This window comes from Uloborus diversus, chromosome 4 (genome assembly GCF_026930045.1).
Source record: "Uloborus diversus isolate 005 chromosome 4, Udiv.v.3.1, whole genome shotgun sequence".
Lineage (NCBI taxonomy): Eukaryota > Metazoa > Arthropoda > Arachnida > Araneae > Uloboridae > Uloborus > Uloborus diversus.
The window spans coordinates 188,878,414-188,896,931 of record NC_072734.1 but is presented as its reverse complement, the minus strand read 5'-3'; the positions used below and the strand labels follow the sequence as shown (position 1 = coordinate 188,896,931).

At 39.0% G+C, this 18,518-nt stretch overlaps 1 protein-coding gene across 1 annotated transcript in view; it reads right to left on the bottom strand.

Moving 5' to 3' along the window:
* LOC129221060 (uncharacterized) overlaps positions 1 to 16,571 on the bottom strand; it is a 47,521-nt gene extending 30,950 nt beyond the window's left edge. The window contains exons 1-3 of the mRNA XM_054855498.1: positions 16,566 to 16,571; positions 14,685 to 14,801; positions 12,392 to 12,540 (exon numbers count right to left, since the gene is read on the bottom strand). Of these exons, the coding sequence (XP_054711473.1) occupies positions 12,392 to 12,540; positions 14,685 to 14,801; positions 16,566 to 16,571 (272 nt within the window). The remainder of the gene's footprint in view (positions 1 to 12,391; positions 12,541 to 14,684; positions 14,802 to 16,565) is intronic.
* Positions 16,572 to 18,518: the final 1,947 nt, after the last annotated feature.

Below are 18,518 nucleotides of genomic sequence, written 5' to 3'. Positions count from 1 at the left end.
CTTTACTAATAATAAAGCAGAAAGTCTCTCTGTCCGGAGGATGTCTGGATGTCTGGATGTCTGTAGGATGTCTGAAGGATGTCTGTGACGCGCATAGCGCTTAAACCGTTCGGCCGATTTTCATGAAATTTGGCACAAAGTTAGTATGTAGCATGGGGGTGTGCACCTCGAAGCGATTTTTCGAAAATTCGATGTGGTTCTTTTTCTATTCCAATTTTCTTTACTAATAATAAAGCAGAAAGTCTCTCTGTCCGGAGGATGTCTGGATGTCTGGATGTCTGTAGGATGTCTGAAGGATGTCTGTGACGCGCATAGCGCTTAAACCGTTCGGCCGATTTTCATGAAATTTGGCACAAAGTTAGTATGTAGCATGGGGGTGTGCACCTCGAAGCGATTTTTCGAAAATTCGATGTGGTTCTTTTTCTATTCCAATTTTCTTTACTAATAATAAAGCAGAAAGTCTCTCTGTCCGGAGGATGTCTGGATGTCTGGATGTCTGTAGGATGTCTGAAGGATGTCTGTGACGCGCATAGCGCTTAAACCGTTCGGCCGATTTTCATGAAATTTGGCACAAAGTTAGTATGTAGCATGGGGGTGTGCACCTCGAAGCGATTTTTCGAAAATTCGATGTGGTTCTTTTTCTATTCCAATTTTCTTTACTAATAATAAAGCAGAAAGTCTCTCTGTCCGGAGGATGTCTGGATGTCTGGATGTCTGTAGGATGTCTGAAGGATGTCTGTGACGCGCATAGCGCTTAAACCGTTCGGCCGATTTTCATGAAATTTGGCACAAAGTTAGTATGTAGCATGGGGGTGTGCACCTCGAAGCGATTTTTCGAAAATTCGATGTGGTTCTTTTTCTATTCCAATTTTCTTTACTAATAATAAAGCAGAAAGTCTCTCTGTCCGGAGGATGTCTGGATGTCTGGATGTCTGTAGGATGTCTGAAGGATGTCTGTGACGCGCATAGCGCTTAAACCGTTCGGCCGATTTTCATGAAATTTGGCACAAAGTTAGTATGTAGCATGGGGGTGTGCACCTCGAAGCGATTTTTCGAAAATTCGATGTGGTTCTTTTTCTATTCCAATTTTCTTTACTAATAATAAAGCAGAAAGTCTCTCTGTCCGGAGGATGTCTGGATGTCTGGATGTCTGTAGGATGTCTGAAGGATGTCTGTGACGCGCATAGCGCTTAAACCGTTCGGCCGATTTTCATGAAATTTGGCACAAAGTTAGTATGTAGCATGGGGGTGTGCACCTCGAAGCGATTTTTCGAAAATTCGATGTGGTTCTTTTTCTATTCCAATTTTCTTTACTAATAATAAAGCAGAAAGTCTCTCTGTCCGGAGGATGTCTGGATGTCTGGATGTCTGTAGGATGTCTGAAGGATGTCTGTGACGCGCATAGCGCTTAAACCGTTCGGCCGATTTTCATGAAATTTGGCACAAAGTTAGTATGTAGCATGGGGGTGTGCACCTCGAAGCGATTTTTCGAAAATTCGATGTGGTTCTTTTTCTATTCCAATTTTCTTTACTAATAATAAAGCAGAAAGTCTCTCTGTCCGGAGGATGTCTGGATGTCTGGATGTCTGTAGGATGTCTGAAGGATGTCTGTGACGCGCATAGCGCTTAAACCGTTCGGCCGATTTTCATGAAATTTGGCACAAAGTTAGTATGTAGCATGGGGGTGTGCACCTCGAAGCGATTTTTCGAAAATTCGATGTGGTTCTTTTTCTATTCCAATTTTCTTTACTAATAATAAAGCAGAAAGTCTCTCTGTCCGGAGGATGTCTGGATGTCTGGATGTCTGTAGGATGTCTGAAGGATGTCTGTGACGCGCATAGCGCTTAAACCGTTCGGCCGATTTTCATGAAATTTGGCACAAAGTTAGTATGTAGCATGGGGGTGTGCACCTCGAAGCGATTTTTCGAAAATTCGATGTGGTTCTTTTTCTATTCCAATTTTCTTTACTAATAATAAAGCAGAAAGTCTCTCTGTCCGGAGGATGTCTGGATGTCTGGATGTCTGTAGGATGTCTGAAGGATGTCTGTGACGCGCATAGCGCTTAAACCGTTCGGCCGATTTTCATGAAATTTGGCACAAAGTTAGTATGTAGCATGGGGGTGTGCACCTCGAAGCGATTTTTCGAAAATTCGATGTGGTTCTTTTTCTATTCCAATTTTCTTTACTAATAATAAAGCAGAAAGTCTCTCTGTCCGGAGGATGTCTGGATGTCTGGATGTCTGTAGGATGTCTGAAGGATGTCTGTGACGCGCATAGCGCTTAAACCGTTCGGCCGATTTTCATGAAATTTGGCACAAAGTTAGTATGTAGCATGGGGGTGTGCACCTCGAAGCGATTTTTCGAAAATTCGATGTGGTTCTTTTTCTATTCCAATTTTCTTTACTAATAATAAAGCAGAAAGTCTCTCTGTCCGGAGGATGTCTGGATGTCTGGATGTCTGTAGGATGTCTGAAGGATGTCTGTGACGCGCATAGCGCTTAAACCGTTCGGCCGATTTTCATGAAATTTGGCACAAAGTTAGTATGTAGCATGGGGGTGTGCACCTCGAAGCGATTTTTCGAAAATTCGATGTGGTTCTTTTTCTATTCCAATTTTCTTTACTAATAATAAAGCAGAAAGTCTCTCTGTCCGGAGGATGTCTGGATGTCTGGATGTCTGTAGGATGTCTGAAGGATGTCTGTGACGCGCATAGCGCTTAAACCGTTCGGCCGATTTTCATGAAATTTGGCACAAAGTTAGTATGTAGCATGGGGGTGTGCACCTCGAAGCGATTTTTCGAAAATTCGATGTGGTTCTTTTTCTATTCCAATTTTCTTTACTAATAATAAAGCAGAAAGTCTCTCTGTCCGGAGGATGTCTGGATGTCTGGATGTCTGTAGGATGTCTGAAGGATGTCTGTGACGCGCATAGCGCTTAAACCGTTCGGCCGATTTTCATGAAATTTGGCACAAAGTTAGTATGTAGCATGGGGGTGTGCACCTCGAAGCGATTTTTCGAAAATTCGATGTGGTTCTTTTTCTATTCCAATTTTCTTTACTAATAATAAAGCAGAAAGTCTCTCTGTCCGGAGGATGTCTGGATGTCTGGATGTCTGTAGGATGTCTGAAGGATGTCTGTGACGCGCATAGCGCTTAAACCGTTCGGCCGATTTTCATGAAATTTGGCACAAAGTTAGTATGTAGCATGGGGGTGTGCACCTCGAAGCGATTTTTCGAAAATTCGATGTGGTTCTTTTTCTATTCCAATTTTCTTTACTAATAATAAAGCAGAAAGTCTCTCTGTCCGGAGGATGTCTGGATGTCTGGATGTCTGTAGGATGTCTGAAGGATGTCTGTGACGCGCATAGCGCTTAAACCGTTCGGCCGATTTTCATGAAATTTGGCACAAAGTTAGTATGTAGCATGGGGGTGTGCACCTCGAAGCGATTTTTCGAAAATTCGATGTGGTTCTTTTTCTATTCCAATTTTCTTTACTAATAATAAAGCAGAAAGTCTCTCTGTCCGGAGGATGTCTGGATGTCTGGATGTCTGTAGGATGTCTGAAGGATGTCTGTGACGCGCATAGCGCTTAAACCGTTCGGCCGATTTTCATGAAATTTGGCACAAAGTTAGTATGTAGCATGGGGGTGTGCACCTCGAAGCGATTTTTCGAAAATTCGATGTGGTTCTTTTTCTATTCCAATTTTCTTTACTAATAATAAAGCAGAAAGTCTCTCTGTCCGGAGGATGTCTGGATGTCTGGATGTCTGTAGGATGTCTGAAGGATGTCTGTGACGCGCATAGCGCTTAAACCGTTCGGCCGATTTTCATGAAATTTGGCACAAAGTTAGTATGTAGCATGGGGGTGTGCACCTCGAAGCGATTTTTCGAAAATTCGATGTGGTTCTTTTTCTATTCCAATTTTCTTTACTAATAATAAAGCAGAAAGTCTCTCTGTCCGGAGGATGTCTGGATGTCTGGATGTCTGTAGGATGTCTGAAGGATGTCTGTGACGCGCATAGCGCTTAAACCGTTCGGCCGATTTTCATGAAATTTGGCACAAAGTTAGTATGTAGCATGGGGGTGTGCACCTCGAAGCGATTTTTCGAAAATTCGATGTGGTTCTTTTTCTATTCCAATTTTCTTTACTAATAATAAAGCAGAAAGTCTCTCTGTCCGGAGGATGTCTGGATGTCTGGATGTCTGTAGGATGTCTGAAGGATGTCTGTGACGCGCATAGCGCTTAAACCGTTCGGCCGATTTTCATGAAATTTGGCACAAAGTTAGTATGTAGCATGGGGGTGTGCACCTCGAAGCGATTTTTCGAAAATTCGATGTGGTTCTTTTTCTATTCCAATTTTCTTTACTAATAATAAAGCAGAAAGTCTCTCTGTCCGGAGGATGTCTGGATGTCTGGATGTCTGTAGGATGTCTGAAGGATGTCTGTGACGCGCATAGCGCTTAAACCGTTCGGCCGATTTTCATGAAATTTGGCACAAAGTTAGTATGTAGCATGGGGGTGTGCACCTCGAAGCGATTTTTCGAAAATTCGATGTGGTTCTTTTTCTATTCCAATTTTCTTTACTAATAATAAAGCAGAAAGTCTCTCTGTCCGGAGGATGTCTGGATGTCTGGATGTCTGTAGGATGTCTGAAGGATGTCTGTGACGCGCATAGCGCTTAAACCGTTCGGCCGATTTTCATGAAATTTGGCACAAAGTTAGTATGTAGCATGGGGGTGTGCACCTCGAAGCGATTTTTCGAAAATTCGATGTGGTTCTTTTTCTATTCCAATTTTCTTTACTAATAATAAAGCAGAAAGTCTCTCTGTCCGGAGGATGTCTGGATGTCTGGATGTCTGTAGGATGTCTGAAGGATGTCTGTGACGCGCATAGCGCTTAAACCGTTCGGCCGATTTTCATGAAATTTGGCACAAAGTTAGTATGTAGCATGGGGGTGTGCACCTCGAAGCGATTTTTCGAAAATTCGATGTGGTTCTTTTTCTATTCCAATTTTCTTTACTAATAATAAAGCAGAAAGTCTCTCTGTCCGGAGGATGTCTGGATGTCTGGATGTCTGTAGGATGTCTGAAGGATGTCTGTGACGCGCATAGCGCTTAAACCGTTCGGCCGATTTTCATGAAATTTGGCACAAAGTTAGTATGTAGCATGGGGGTGTGCACCTCGAAGCGATTTTTCGAAAATTCGATGTGGTTCTTTTTCTATTCCAATTTTCTTTACTAATAATAAAGCAGAAAGTCTCTCTGTCCGGAGGATGTCTGGATGTCTGGATGTCTGTAGGATGTCTGAAGGATGTCTGTGACGCGCATAGCGCTTAAACCGTTCGGCCGATTTTCATGAAATTTGGCACAAAGTTAGTATGTAGCATGGGGGTGTGCACCTCGAAGCGATTTTTCGAAAATTCGATGTGGTTCTTTTTCTATTCCAATTTTCTTTACTAATAATAAAGCAGAAAGTCTCTCTGTCCGGAGGATGTCTGGATGTCTGGATGTCTGTAGGATGTCTGAAGGATGTCTGTGACGCGCATAGCGCTTAAACCGTTCGGCCGATTTTCATGAAATTTGGCACAAAGTTAGTATGTAGCATGGGGGTGTGCACCTCGAAGCGATTTTTCGAAAATTCGATGTGGTTCTTTTTCTATTCCAATTTTCTTTACTAATAATAAAGCAGAAAGTCTCTCTGTCCGGAGGATGTCTGGATGTCTGGATGTCTGTAGGATGTCTGAAGGATGTCTGTGACGCGCATAGCGCTTAAACCGTTCGGCCGATTTTCATGAAATTTGGCACAAAGTTAGTATGTAGCATGGGGGTGTGCACCTCGAAGCGATTTTTCGAAAATTCGATGTGGTTCTTTTTCTATTCCAATTTTCTTTACTAATAATAAAGCAGAAAGTCTCTCTGTCCGGAGGATGTCTGGATGTCTGGATGTCTGTAGGATGTCTGAAGGATGTCTGTGACGCGCATAGCGCTTAAACCGTTCGGCCGATTTTCATGAAATTTGGCACAAAGTTAGTATGTAGCATGGGGGTGTGCACCTCGAAGCGATTTTTCGAAAATTCGATGTGGTTCTTTTTCTATTCCAATTTTCTTTACTAATAATAAAGCAGAAAGTCTCTCTGTCCGGAGGATGTCTGGATGTCTGGATGTCTGTAGGATGTCTGAAGGATGTCTGTGACGCGCATAGCGCTTAAACCGTTCGGCCGATTTTCATGAAATTTGGCACAAAGTTAGTATGTAGCATGGGGGTGTGCACCTCGAAGCGATTTTTCGAAAATTCGATGTGGTTCTTTTTCTATTCCAATTTTCTTTACTAATAATAAAGCAGAAAGTCTCTCTGTCCGGAGGATGTCTGGATGTCTGGATGTCTGTAGGATGTCTGAAGGATGTCTGTGACGCGCATAGCGCTTAAACCGTTCGGCCGATTTTCATGAAATTTGGCACAAAGTTAGTATGTAGCATGGGGGTGTGCACCTCGAAGCGATTTTTCGAAAATTCGATGTGGTTCTTTTTCTATTCCAATTTTCTTTACTAATAATAAAGCAGAAAGTCTCTCTGTCCGGAGGATGTCTGGATGTCTGGATGTCTGTAGGATGTCTGAAGGATGTCTGTGACGCGCATAGCGCTTAAACCGTTCGGCCGATTTTCATGAAATTTGGCACAAAGTTAGTATGTAGCATGGGGGTGTGCACCTCGAAGCGATTTTTCGAAAATTCGATGTGGTTCTTTTTCTATTCCAATTTTCTTTACTAATAATAAAGCAGAAAGTCTCTCTGTCCGGAGGATGTCTGGATGTCTGGATGTCTGTAGGATGTCTGAAGGATGTCTGTGACGCGCATAGCGCTTAAACCGTTCGGCCGATTTTCATGAAATTTGGCACAAAGTTAGTATGTAGCATGGGGGTGTGCACCTCGAAGCGATTTTTCGAAAATTCGATGTGGTTCTTTTTCTATTCCAATTTTCTTTACTAATAATAAAGCAGAAAGTCTCTCTGTCCGGAGGATGTCTGGATGTCTGGATGTCTGTAGGATGTCTGAAGGATGTCTGTGACGCGCATAGCGCTTAAACCGTTCGGCCGATTTTCATGAAATTTGGCACAAAGTTAGTATGTAGCATGGGGGTGTGCACCTCGAAGCGATTTTTCGAAAATTCGATGTGGTTCTTTTTCTATTCCAATTTTCTTTACTAATAATAAAGCAGAAAGTCTCTCTGTCCGGAGGATGTCTGGATGTCTGGATGTCTGTAGGATGTCTGAAGGATGTCTGTGACGCGCATAGCGCTTAAACCGTTCGGCCGATTTTCATGAAATTTGGCACAAAGTTAGTATGTAGCATGGGGGTGTGCACCTCGAAGCGATTTTTCGAAAATTCGATGTGGTTCTTTTTCTATTCCAATTTTCTTTACTAATAATAAAGCAGAAAGTCTCTCTGTCCGGAGGATGTCTGGATGTCTGGATGTCTGTAGGATGTCTGAAGGATGTCTGTGACGCGCATAGCGCTTAAACCGTTCGGCCGATTTTCATGAAATTTGGCACAAAGTTAGTATGTAGCATGGGGGTGTGCACCTCGAAGCGATTTTTCGAAAATTCGATGTGGTTCTTTTTCTATTCCAATTTTCTTTACTAATAATAAAGCAGAAAGTCTCTCTGTCCGGAGGATGTCTGGATGTCTGGATGTCTGTAGGATGTCTGAAGGATGTCTGTGACGCGCATAGCGCTTAAACCGTTCGGCCGATTTTCATGAAATTTGGCACAAAGTTAGTATGTAGCATGGGGGTGTGCACCTCGAAGCGATTTTTCGAAAATTCGATGTGGTTCTTTTTCTATTCCAATTTTCTTTACTAATAATAAAGCAGAAAGTCTCTCTGTCCGGAGGATGTCTGGATGTCTGGATGTCTGTAGGATGTCTGAAGGATGTCTGTGACGCGCATAGCGCTTAAACCGTTCGGCCGATTTTCATGAAATTTGGCACAAAGTTAGTATGTAGCATGGGGGTGTGCACCTCGAAGCGATTTTTCGAAAATTCGATGTGGTTCTTTTTCTATTCCAATTTTCTTTACTAATAATAAAGCAGAAAGTCTCTCTGTCCGGAGGATGTCTGGATGTCTGGATGTCTGTAGGATGTCTGAAGGATGTCTGTGACGCGCATAGCGCTTAAACCGTTCGGCCGATTTTCATGAAATTTGGCACAAAGTTAGTATGTAGCATGGGGGTGTGCACCTCGAAGCGATTTTTCGAAAATTCGATGTGGTTCTTTTTCTATTCCAATTTTCTTTACTAATAATAAAGCAGAAAGTCTCTCTGTCCGGAGGATGTCTGGATGTCTGGATGTCTGTAGGATGTCTGTAGGATGTCTGTGACGCGCATAGCGCTTAAACCGTTCGGCCGATTTTCATGAAATTTGGCACAAAGTTAGTATGTAGCATGGGGGTGTGCACCTCGAAGCGATTTTTCGAAAATTCGATGTGGTTCTTTTTCTATTCCAATTTTCTTTACTAATAATAAAGCAGAAAGTCTCTCTGTCCGGAGGATGTCTGGATGTCTGGATGTCTGTAGGATGTCTGAAGGATGTCTGTGACGCGCATAGCGCTTAAACCGTTCGGCCGATTTTCATGAAATTTGGCACAAAGTTAGTATGTAGCATGGGGGTGTGCACCTCGAAGCGATTTTTCGAAAATTCGATGTGGTTCTTTTTCTATTCCAATTTTCTTTACTAATAATAAAGCAGAAAGTCTCTCTGTCCGGAGGATGTCTGGATGTCTGGATGTCTGTAGGATGTCTGAAGGATGTCTGTGACGCGCATAGCGCTTAAACCGTTCGGCCGATTTTCATGAAATTTGGCACAAAGTTAGTATGTAGCATGGGGGTGTGCACCTCGAAGCGATTTTTCGAAAATTCGATGTGGTTCTTTTTCTATTCCAATTTTCTTTACTAATAATAAAGCAGAAAGTCTCTCTGTCCGGAGGATGTCTGGATGTCTGGATGTCTGTAGGATGTCTGAAGGATGTCTGTGACGCGCATAGCGCTTAAACCGTTCGGCCGATTTTCATGAAATTTGGCACAAAGTTAGTATGTAGCATGGGGGTGTGCACCTCGAAGCGATTTTTCGAAAATTCGATGTGGTTCTTTTTCTATTCCAATTTTCTTTACTAATAATAAAGCAGAAAGTCTCTCTGTCCGGAGGATGTCTGGATGTCTGGATGTCTGTAGGATGTCCGTAGGATGTCTGTGACGCGCATAGCGCTTAAACCGTTCGGCCGATTTTCATGAAATTTGGCACAAAGTTAGTATGTAGCATGGGGGTGTGCACCTCGAAGCGATTTTTCGAAAATTCGATGTGCTTCTTTTTCTATTCCAATTTTATTTACTAATAATAAAGCAGAAAGTCTCTCTGTCCGGAGGATGTCTGGATGTCTGGATGTCTGTAGGATGTCCGTAGGATGTCTGTGACGCGCATAGCGCTTAAACCGTTCGGCCGATTTTCATGAAATTTGGCACAAAGTTAGTATGTAGCATGGGGGTGTGCACCTCGAAGCGATTTTTCGAAAATTCCATGTGGTTCTTTTTTTATTCAAATTTTCTTTACTAATAATAAAGCAGAAAGTCTCTCTGTCCGGAGGATGTCTGGATGTCTGGATGTCTGTAGGATGTCCGTAGGATGTCTGTGACGCGCATAGCGCTTAAACCGTTGGGCCGATTTTCATGAAATTTGGCACAAAGTTAGTATGTAGCATGGGGGTGTGCACCTCGAAGCGATTTTTCGAAAATTCGATGTGGTTCTTTTTCTATTCCAATTTTAAGAAAAAAATATCATAAATTACGAAATTATCGTAACGTCGGTACAAGCCAATTGGCGAGATACGAAATTATCATAACGTGGAACCGTAACGTCGGTACAAGCCAACTGGCGAGAAAATTCACTATACATTATTTGTAAATATACAGGCGAACCAAAAGACCTTTTGATTTTTCTATTGCGGGCGAAGCCGTGCGGGTATCACTAGTTAAGAATAAAATGTCTATACGTTTAAACCGTAAAGAATCATTTTCACTATAAGCACCTATTTTAGTGACTGCTACATTAATGATTGATGCAGCTGTGGCAAACCGTTCTGATTCAAAGCGAACTTAGGACTATTATTCGAGAGTAACTTGTGCAGAGTAATCACAGAAAGTCAAAAATTAGGTAAAATATCTTAATAGTCAGCAATTTGGAAAATTTTAAATACCATGCTAAAATATTCAATATACTTATTTATTTATTAATTCATTTCACATTTAAAGCTTTGATTTTTTTTCCTTTATACAAACAATAGCTTCTTAACCTGATAAATACCGAAGAAAAAATTTCTGTTTTGAATGTATTAGTAATTGCATTAAAAATAACGTAATTTATCCAAATTATGTATTATGAAGTTCTTTGCTTTAAAAATTAATAATGTACAAAACAAACAAACAAACAAACAAAAAATTAATTTGAATTTTTACATCTTGAATTCAAATTATGTTTTTTGCAATCACGAGTGTGTGAATGTAGGCGTGTGTGTTTGTGTGCAGTGGGTATGTGTGTTTGTGTGTAGGGGATATGTGTATGTGTGTGTAGGCATGTGCGTTTGTGTCTGTGTCCTGGCATAAGTGTGTGGGTAGTTGTGTGTATGAATGTGTGGGGGCGGGGTATGTGTATGTGTGTAGGCATATGTGTTTGTGTCTGTGTGCAGGCATGAATGTGTGGGTAGTTGTGTGTATGTGTGTAGGTGTCTGTATGTATGCTTGTGTGTATGTGTTTGTGTATGTGTAGGTGTGTATGTGTGTATGTATGTGTGCGTGTGTATGTGTAGGTGTGTATGTAGGCGTGTGTGTTTGTGTGTAGGGGGTATATGTGTTTGTGTGTAGGGGATATGTGTATGTGTGTGTAGGCATGTGTGTTTGTGTCTGTGTCCTGGCATAAGTGTGTGGGTAGTTGTGTGTATGAATGTGTGGGGGCGGGGTATGTGTATGTGTGTAGGCATATGTGTTTGTGTCTGTGTGCAGGCATGAATGTGTGGGTAGTTGTGTGTATGTGTGTGTAGGTGTCTGTATGTATGCTTGTGTGTATGTGTTTGTGTATGTGTAGGTGTGTATGTGTGTATGTGTAGGTGTGTATGTAGGCGTGTGTGTTTGTGTGTAGGGGGTATATGTGTTTGTGTGTAGGGGATATGTGTATGTGTGTGTAGGCATGTGTGTTTGTGTCTGTGTCCTGGCATAAGTGTGTGGGTAGTTGTGTGTATGAATGTGTGGGGGCGGGGTATGTGTATGTGTGTAGGCATATGTGTTTGTGTCTGTGTGCAGGCATGAATGTGTGGGTAGTTGTGTGTATGTGTGTGTAGGTGTCTGTATGTATGCTTGTGTGTATGTGTTTGTGTATGTGTAGGTGTGTATGTGTGTATGTATGTGTGCGTGTGTATGTGTAGGTGTGTATGTAGGCGTGTGTGTTTGTGTGTAGGGGGTATATGTGTTTGTGTGTAGGGGATATGTGTATGTGTGTGTAGGCATGTGTGTTTGTGTCTGTGTCCTGGCATAAGTGTGTGGGTAGTTGTGTGTATGAATGTGTGGGGGCGGGGTATGTGTATGTGTGTAGGCATATGTGTTTGTGTCTGTGTGCAGGCATGAATGTGTGGGTAGTTGTGTGTATGTGTGTAGGTGTCTGTATGTATGCTTGTGTGTATGTGTTTGTGTATGTGTAGGTGTGTATGTGTGTATGTATGTGTGCGTGTGTATGTGTAGGTGTGTATGTAGGCGTGTGTGTTTGTGTGTAGGGGGTATATGTGTTTGTGTGTAGGGGATATGTGTATGTGTGTGTAGGCATGTGTGTTTGTGTCTGTGTCCTGGCATAAGTGTGTGGGTAGTTGTGTGTATGAATGTGTGGGGGCGGGGTATGTGTATGTGTGTAGGCATATGTGTTTGTGTCTGTGTGCAGGCATGAATGTGTGGGTAGTTGTGTGTATGTGTGTGTAGGTGTCTGTATGTATGCTTGTGTGTATGTGTTTGTGTATGTGTAGGTGTGTATGTGTGTATGTATGTGTGCGTGTGTATGTGTAGGTGTGTATGTGTGTATGTATGTGTGCGTGCGTGTGTATGTATGTGTGCGTGCGTGTGTATGTGTGTAGTTGTGTATGTATGCGCGTGTGTGTGTGTATGTGTGCGTGTGTGGTTGTGTATGTATGCGCGTGTGTGTAGGACATGGATGCAACCTGGAGACGGCTTTCGCTATAGGAGCAGCATCGTGAGGAGCCGGTCGACGCTGATGGTGCGGAGGGTGGCGGTGGGAAAATAAAATGATAGCACGCCAAAAACAGTCAAATAAAAACAAAGAGCAATCGTAATTGCTCAAAAACCTTACTTGGTTATCAAGCAGAGGGATGGTTTCTTCCAGATGTTGCTGAATGTTTTTAAATAATCCGTGGCAGTACACTTTGTGATCAAAGTGCTTTTTTCTTTCTTTGTTTCATAGCCAACAGTTATTAAATGTTGAAGAGTGGAAGATCGGACCTAAAGGGAAAAATTGTAATCATAATAAATTCAGAAGTTAAAATCTGCTCACAGATAGGTCGATATGAAGCAGTGAGATGCAAAGCGGTGTAAATGGACATTTTCAAGTTTTAAGTATAACGCGTTTGAATATAAGGTCATAGGTAGGCTTTCATTAAAAAGTTTTTTTTAAATCATGCCTTATAGCAGCAACTACCAGGGCTTACAGTAGTATCTCTTGTCCCAAAACAGAGAGGTTGACCTACCATTTGCATTGGTTATCTCCAAATTTTTAATTTGGCACTTGCATCCTTTTGCTTCTCACTGCTTCATATGAGGCACAAATGAAAAACAAATTCCATCTTTGTTGCAGGCTGTAATGTAGCAGAGTTTTGTTTAATATCTTTGCAATAAAGTATGATTAGCATAAAAAACCAAGCGCTAATGGTTCTCAAATAGACTCACGTTAAGAAAGACAAGTAAATTACATTTTTTTCTTAATTTATTACGTCATTTTAGTTAATTATTTATTGATTTTCAACGTTTCGTCTAGTTACAATTAGCTACACGATACACTCATGTGTTAATAACAAAGAGCCTTCCTTACACGATGTCCGGCAACATGCCTTTCTTTCTTCAAAAAGCAATAAAATTATGAGTCAAAGTATTTATTTTAAATTAGGTGAGCACATATCCAACGTTTTGTTTTTACCAGTTTTAAAAAGCGTTGTATAAAACTCGCCCGTTGGGTGCTGCCCACGCATTGAAAAGTTTTTTTTTTCAAATGATTTGATGGCTTTTAACTTTCGAGACGTCTGGTTTCGACAAAACTGGGAACGACTAGCACTTCTCACGGACATCAATGGCTACTTTGAGGGAGCACTTCCGTCAATCAAGTGCCTTATTTCAATAAGTGGCGATTAGGAGTGCCCAGCCCTTTCCCTTCAAATCGGTCCTTTTTTTTTTTGGAAATCCTTTGTTTATGATAACCGTTCCAGGAAGATAGTGCCAAGATCTTTGCTACTTAGGTATTCGTAGTTATCAGAAATGCTACAAATCGACTTATTCGCTGCGTTAATAATGGGATACGTCTTCTCCTAGATCAGGGGTACTCATACCGTGGGTACTTGATCCCTGAGATCATGTATCCCTCGAAACGAAGGGATCAAGTATCCCTAACATGCGATTTTTACAAACATACTTGTTCTATTATTAACAATCAGTGGCAATTTATTGAACATATGTCTTAATTATCAAAGACTGTCTATAATTTAACATTACACTTCGGTATTTTATTTAAGTTGTATATAACGGATAATGTAAACTTCAGAATGCTTTCCTAAAAAAAATTTTCCCTTGAAACATTCAGACAGTCTTCTTAAGCAAAAACAAAACGGCTGAAAAAAACGAAGTGTTGCCAGTTTTTATGTACAATTTTAACTTTAACATAATTGTCAGGTTTCCAATCTCTACTTAACGATTTTGGTTCATTTTTGGCTTTGGCATCGTGTGTCCCAAGGGATCAAGTATCACCAGTCTCCCCTACATACACATACAAGTTGGTCTTTGTGCTTTATTAGTCTTTGTTTCTTTTTGCACTGCGTGCAATGATAGAACTTGAAGGAGCGCAATGTCAATAACTGTCATAAACCTACTGCAAGACTATAAAATCAGTAAGGTCTACTACTGTGTCTTATTATAAAATAATTCAAGAGACAAAACTTCATGTTTTATTTTACTAGTTACTCGTGTTTTTAAGGATAAAACTTAACCATTTGGGTAGTTTTTAGTTATTGTTTTTTTTTGGGGGGGGGGGGAGTTTAGATTGCGTTAAAACTTTTGGAGTGTCGCCAAAATACTTAGTCTAAAAAAGCAATGTTTAAGAGTTTGAGAACCTCTGTACTAGATGTAATTGGTTTGTACCAACAATCTTTAGAAAGAAAAAGCAATCTTATTCGTAGAATGGTTTTTATTGATATAAGAAAGTTTCGTTGCTTAACCTTGTTGTTATAATTATAACCAAAATGAGTTTTCAGCAATTTTCACAAATAAAATAATAAACAATTTACTACCCATCTTTTATATATTAAGTAATAAATCCCCCTCTTTTAAATAAAACTTGAAGAAATGCTACACATTTTTCAAAGACCATGAGCTCTACTTACCCCATATGTTTGGGAAAGAGAACTATCAAAGAGTGGGGAAACACAATTTCTCTTCGTTTTTCGTATAAAAGACCCTTTTACTTGATAACTAACGTCACAATGCCCGGATATGTCATGCTGAAAATAAAATACATATTTATCATGCCAAAACCAGTCTAAATTAATGAAGTTAAAACAGAGTACATAAAAAACAGATATTTCAAGAAATAAATAAACAATTTAATATAGAATAATGTGTAAAATGTAAAAAGTCGTATTTCAGTAAACTATTTTGTAAACAATGTACCTCTTGAACATTTTGCTTTTCAGTCTCTTGAAATTGAAGAATACTTGCGATGGATCGTTTAAGGTTCTTTACTTCGTCAATGGATGAGGTTTGATCCTCATTGGATGAGTCCCAAAATTGCTTAATGATGCCATCTTCCAAAAGGAGAAAACATGAAGATTCCTTGATTTCATCCAGTTTTGACGCGTGACTCACGAAACTTGACTGCTTTCCAACAATGGATTTCAAATGCAAAATCTGAGAAAATGAAATTAAGAAAAGTTAGAGGTATTTTAAAAATTACCTTTCAGTAAACGTTTTATGGAATGACAGGATTCTATTGCTTTAATCTTGTTGTGTGTTCTGAAAGAACGATTTAAGATGCTATAGTACGCTTTGGTAACACTGGTAACGTAATATAAGCAATCTTATCCTGAAACACTGCACAAGCACAAATAAAGTATGCTAATAACGAACGCACGTCTATAACAGACAACAGTAATTTAGATTAAAAGTAGAGTACATGAATCAAAAAGGGGTGACAAATTGGGATATATGAAGAAAAAATAACGTGATGACTTTTGGTCCGTTCCGGAGATTCAATTAAACTTGGCAGTTCCAATTGTTATGTTAATCGAAGATACGTCAAATGGCAATTTGTCGAATTTTTTTAAAAAATTGATTAAAATCGTAAAAACCATTTCGTTTGTAAAAAATAAAACTTGCTTACCTTAAATGTTTAGAAACTTAGATGAAAGTTATTTAAAACTACTTTATATCAATATCTAGCTATATATAGAACAGCGATTAAAACATGTAAAATTTTAAAATTAAATTCTCTCAAAACTGAAGATTAAATTTTACTAATTCCAAAATCTTTAAACTTTACTTAAAAGGTACAGTATCATTTAACACTGAATCTCTTGAAAACCATTGATAACTCTGAAATGGCTTCGCCCTGCAAAATATTGTTGTGTGATTGGTCAACCAATAACATGAATAAAACTTTCCCTAAATATCCTTTTCATGGCAAAAATCCCCATGGGTCAAGCCTCCCTAGTTTCCCCTATAATACTGCATGATGATGCAAAGCTCATCGAGCACAACACCTGTAAGGGAAATGCTTACTGGTATACTTAAATATTAAATTGTCAAAAGTATCATAATAATTTAAACTTAGGCGATATTTAGTTTTTAAAGTCACCCTTTTTCTGCAGATCGTGTATAATTCACATTTCGGAAAAAAAGCCTTTAATGATAATTTTTAAAAATCCTCATTATTTATGGAACTAAAAAGTCGCCCGTCATGGTATAACGGGTGAAAATTGTTTCTACATTTAAACAAAGCAATTGCCTGTTTGGTGATATTTTGATAGTTGAAATTTTAACCCCAACATCAGTGGATTAACCCTAAACTCCAGTAGATAGCGTCAATTCGCAACTCAAGAGCTCGAATACGCGACCTTACGGTGAATAACAATACTACCGAAAAAGGTAAAACATTCCATTCCACGTGTTTTCTTTGGGGTAAATTACTGGCTTCAGATAGTTTATAGTGTAATGTAATTTCAGAACAATAGAGAAGAAAGCTTCCTACGAACACTATGATAAATTACTGTCATTCACTAATCTTCAAAAATAGTTATAAGTTACAGAATTTTTTGTTTTACCTTTTTCATCCGCCATTAGACAGTGGCTGCAGCACCCTCTATAGTTTATTGGAGTTGCGAATTGTTTTGGTTTCTTCGTTTTCCTTAAATGACAGTCTTACCAGTAAAACTGTTAAGTTGCCGGATCGAGAGGTTCAATAAAGCTTTCTCATGCATGTTAAACATTACTAAAACATATTATCAAATTATCACGCCCGCCGTTTCATTGTTGAAACACGCGGGTTACTTTATCATCGGCTATTATTTATGTGAGGATGTTTTGAACTATACCCAAAAAAAACATGATATTTGCATCTTCGACAAAAAAATTCATATATCTTGTGTTATGAAATACTTATAGTAGTGGTTTCTAGTGTGGCAGACATGTAACAAAAAAAAAAAAAAAAAAACTCAAAATTTCCATAGTTGTGGCGAACTTAACCTGCAAACATTGTGAAGGCTATGCAGATCCTAATCACTGCATTACGATGCTGCCAGGTTATGTTTGCCACAACTTTAGAAAACAAGAAGATTCATATTTAAAAAAAAAAAAACTTACGGTAATTTTGAACAGTTTCAAAGTTTCTTTCTGGGGGCTTTGCCAAAGGACCGTCAGCTGGACTGTTGCCTGCAAGCCATGTCCAACAACACCCTTCTCAGATGAATCGTCGCAAGTTTCATCAATCACAGCTTTTGTTTCATAACTATACCTATGAGTAATTCCTGCTTCGTAGGCTGAAACAGCAGCTGTAAGCAAGTCATTGACATTAGCTACTAGAAAAAGATGCCTAGTTTTGTCGACAAGTATTTTAAAATCTTTGTATTAGTTAATTTTACTAATAAAAAAATTTTTGAAAAAAAAAAAAAATAGAACCGACTTCAAAATTGCTCTAAAAAGTGAAAAATAATTTTATTCCTTAAACACCATCAATAATACTTTTAAACATAATTTTTGAAGTTTGCGCAAAAACAAAAAGTGAAATCCAGTGTAACGCTTAGTTCATATTTTTTTCAGAAAATCATCCAAAATTAGGAACGAAACACTTATATCGTTACTCAAATATGCTGTTATCAATGCATAATGTATGTGGTAGTGGAGAAACTAGGCCTGGTTAAATTTATAGTTGTAGTTGAGTTATGGCTGTGAATGATCTTATCTATCGTTTTTGCGCCAACTTCAAAAATTATGTTTAAAAGTATTATCGATGGTATTTAAAGAATAAAATTATTTTTCACTTTTTAGAGCAATATTGAAGTCGGTTCTATTTTTTTTTTCCAAAATTTTTTTTTATTTCATTCTTTTTAGTGTAAATGTAGATATTTTAGTAAAAGTAAGAAGTTACCTAGTAAAAAGTTCGGCTCTATATCACTGTATTGCTTCAGAGAAGCCTTTATTCAAAATTATCATTACAATTACTATTAATGTTACTGTTATATGGCACCAAACTTTTATAACAATAGGTTTCGTATCATTTCAATCATTTAATAGGGAAATTGCATAAAATTTACTGTTTTTTGCCCATAACTTTTTTTTAAAGAACAAATATGGTCAAGCAAAGTAATGGGACCTAAGTTGAGCCATCCCCTATCCATTAAAAAAAAGAATCATCAAAATCGGTTCACTAGGTGAGACGCTGTGAGTGGACAAACAAAAAAAAACATACATACGGTATGAACTGTTAACCGCCTCCTTTTTGAAGTCGGTTAAAAATGTAAAGCAAAATTGACATGCAAAGTTATAAAGTTTCATAAAGATTTTTTTGCTTTTTGAAAGTTATTTTGGCAAGCATTTTAATTTATCGTCACTTTTCTAAAAATAAAAATAATAAAATTATTTTCCCAAGTTAAAGCGGTTTTTTACCAATCATTTTTGACTATTAAGTGAAACGGGCAAAAGTTTCTATTTGGGTATTTTCTATG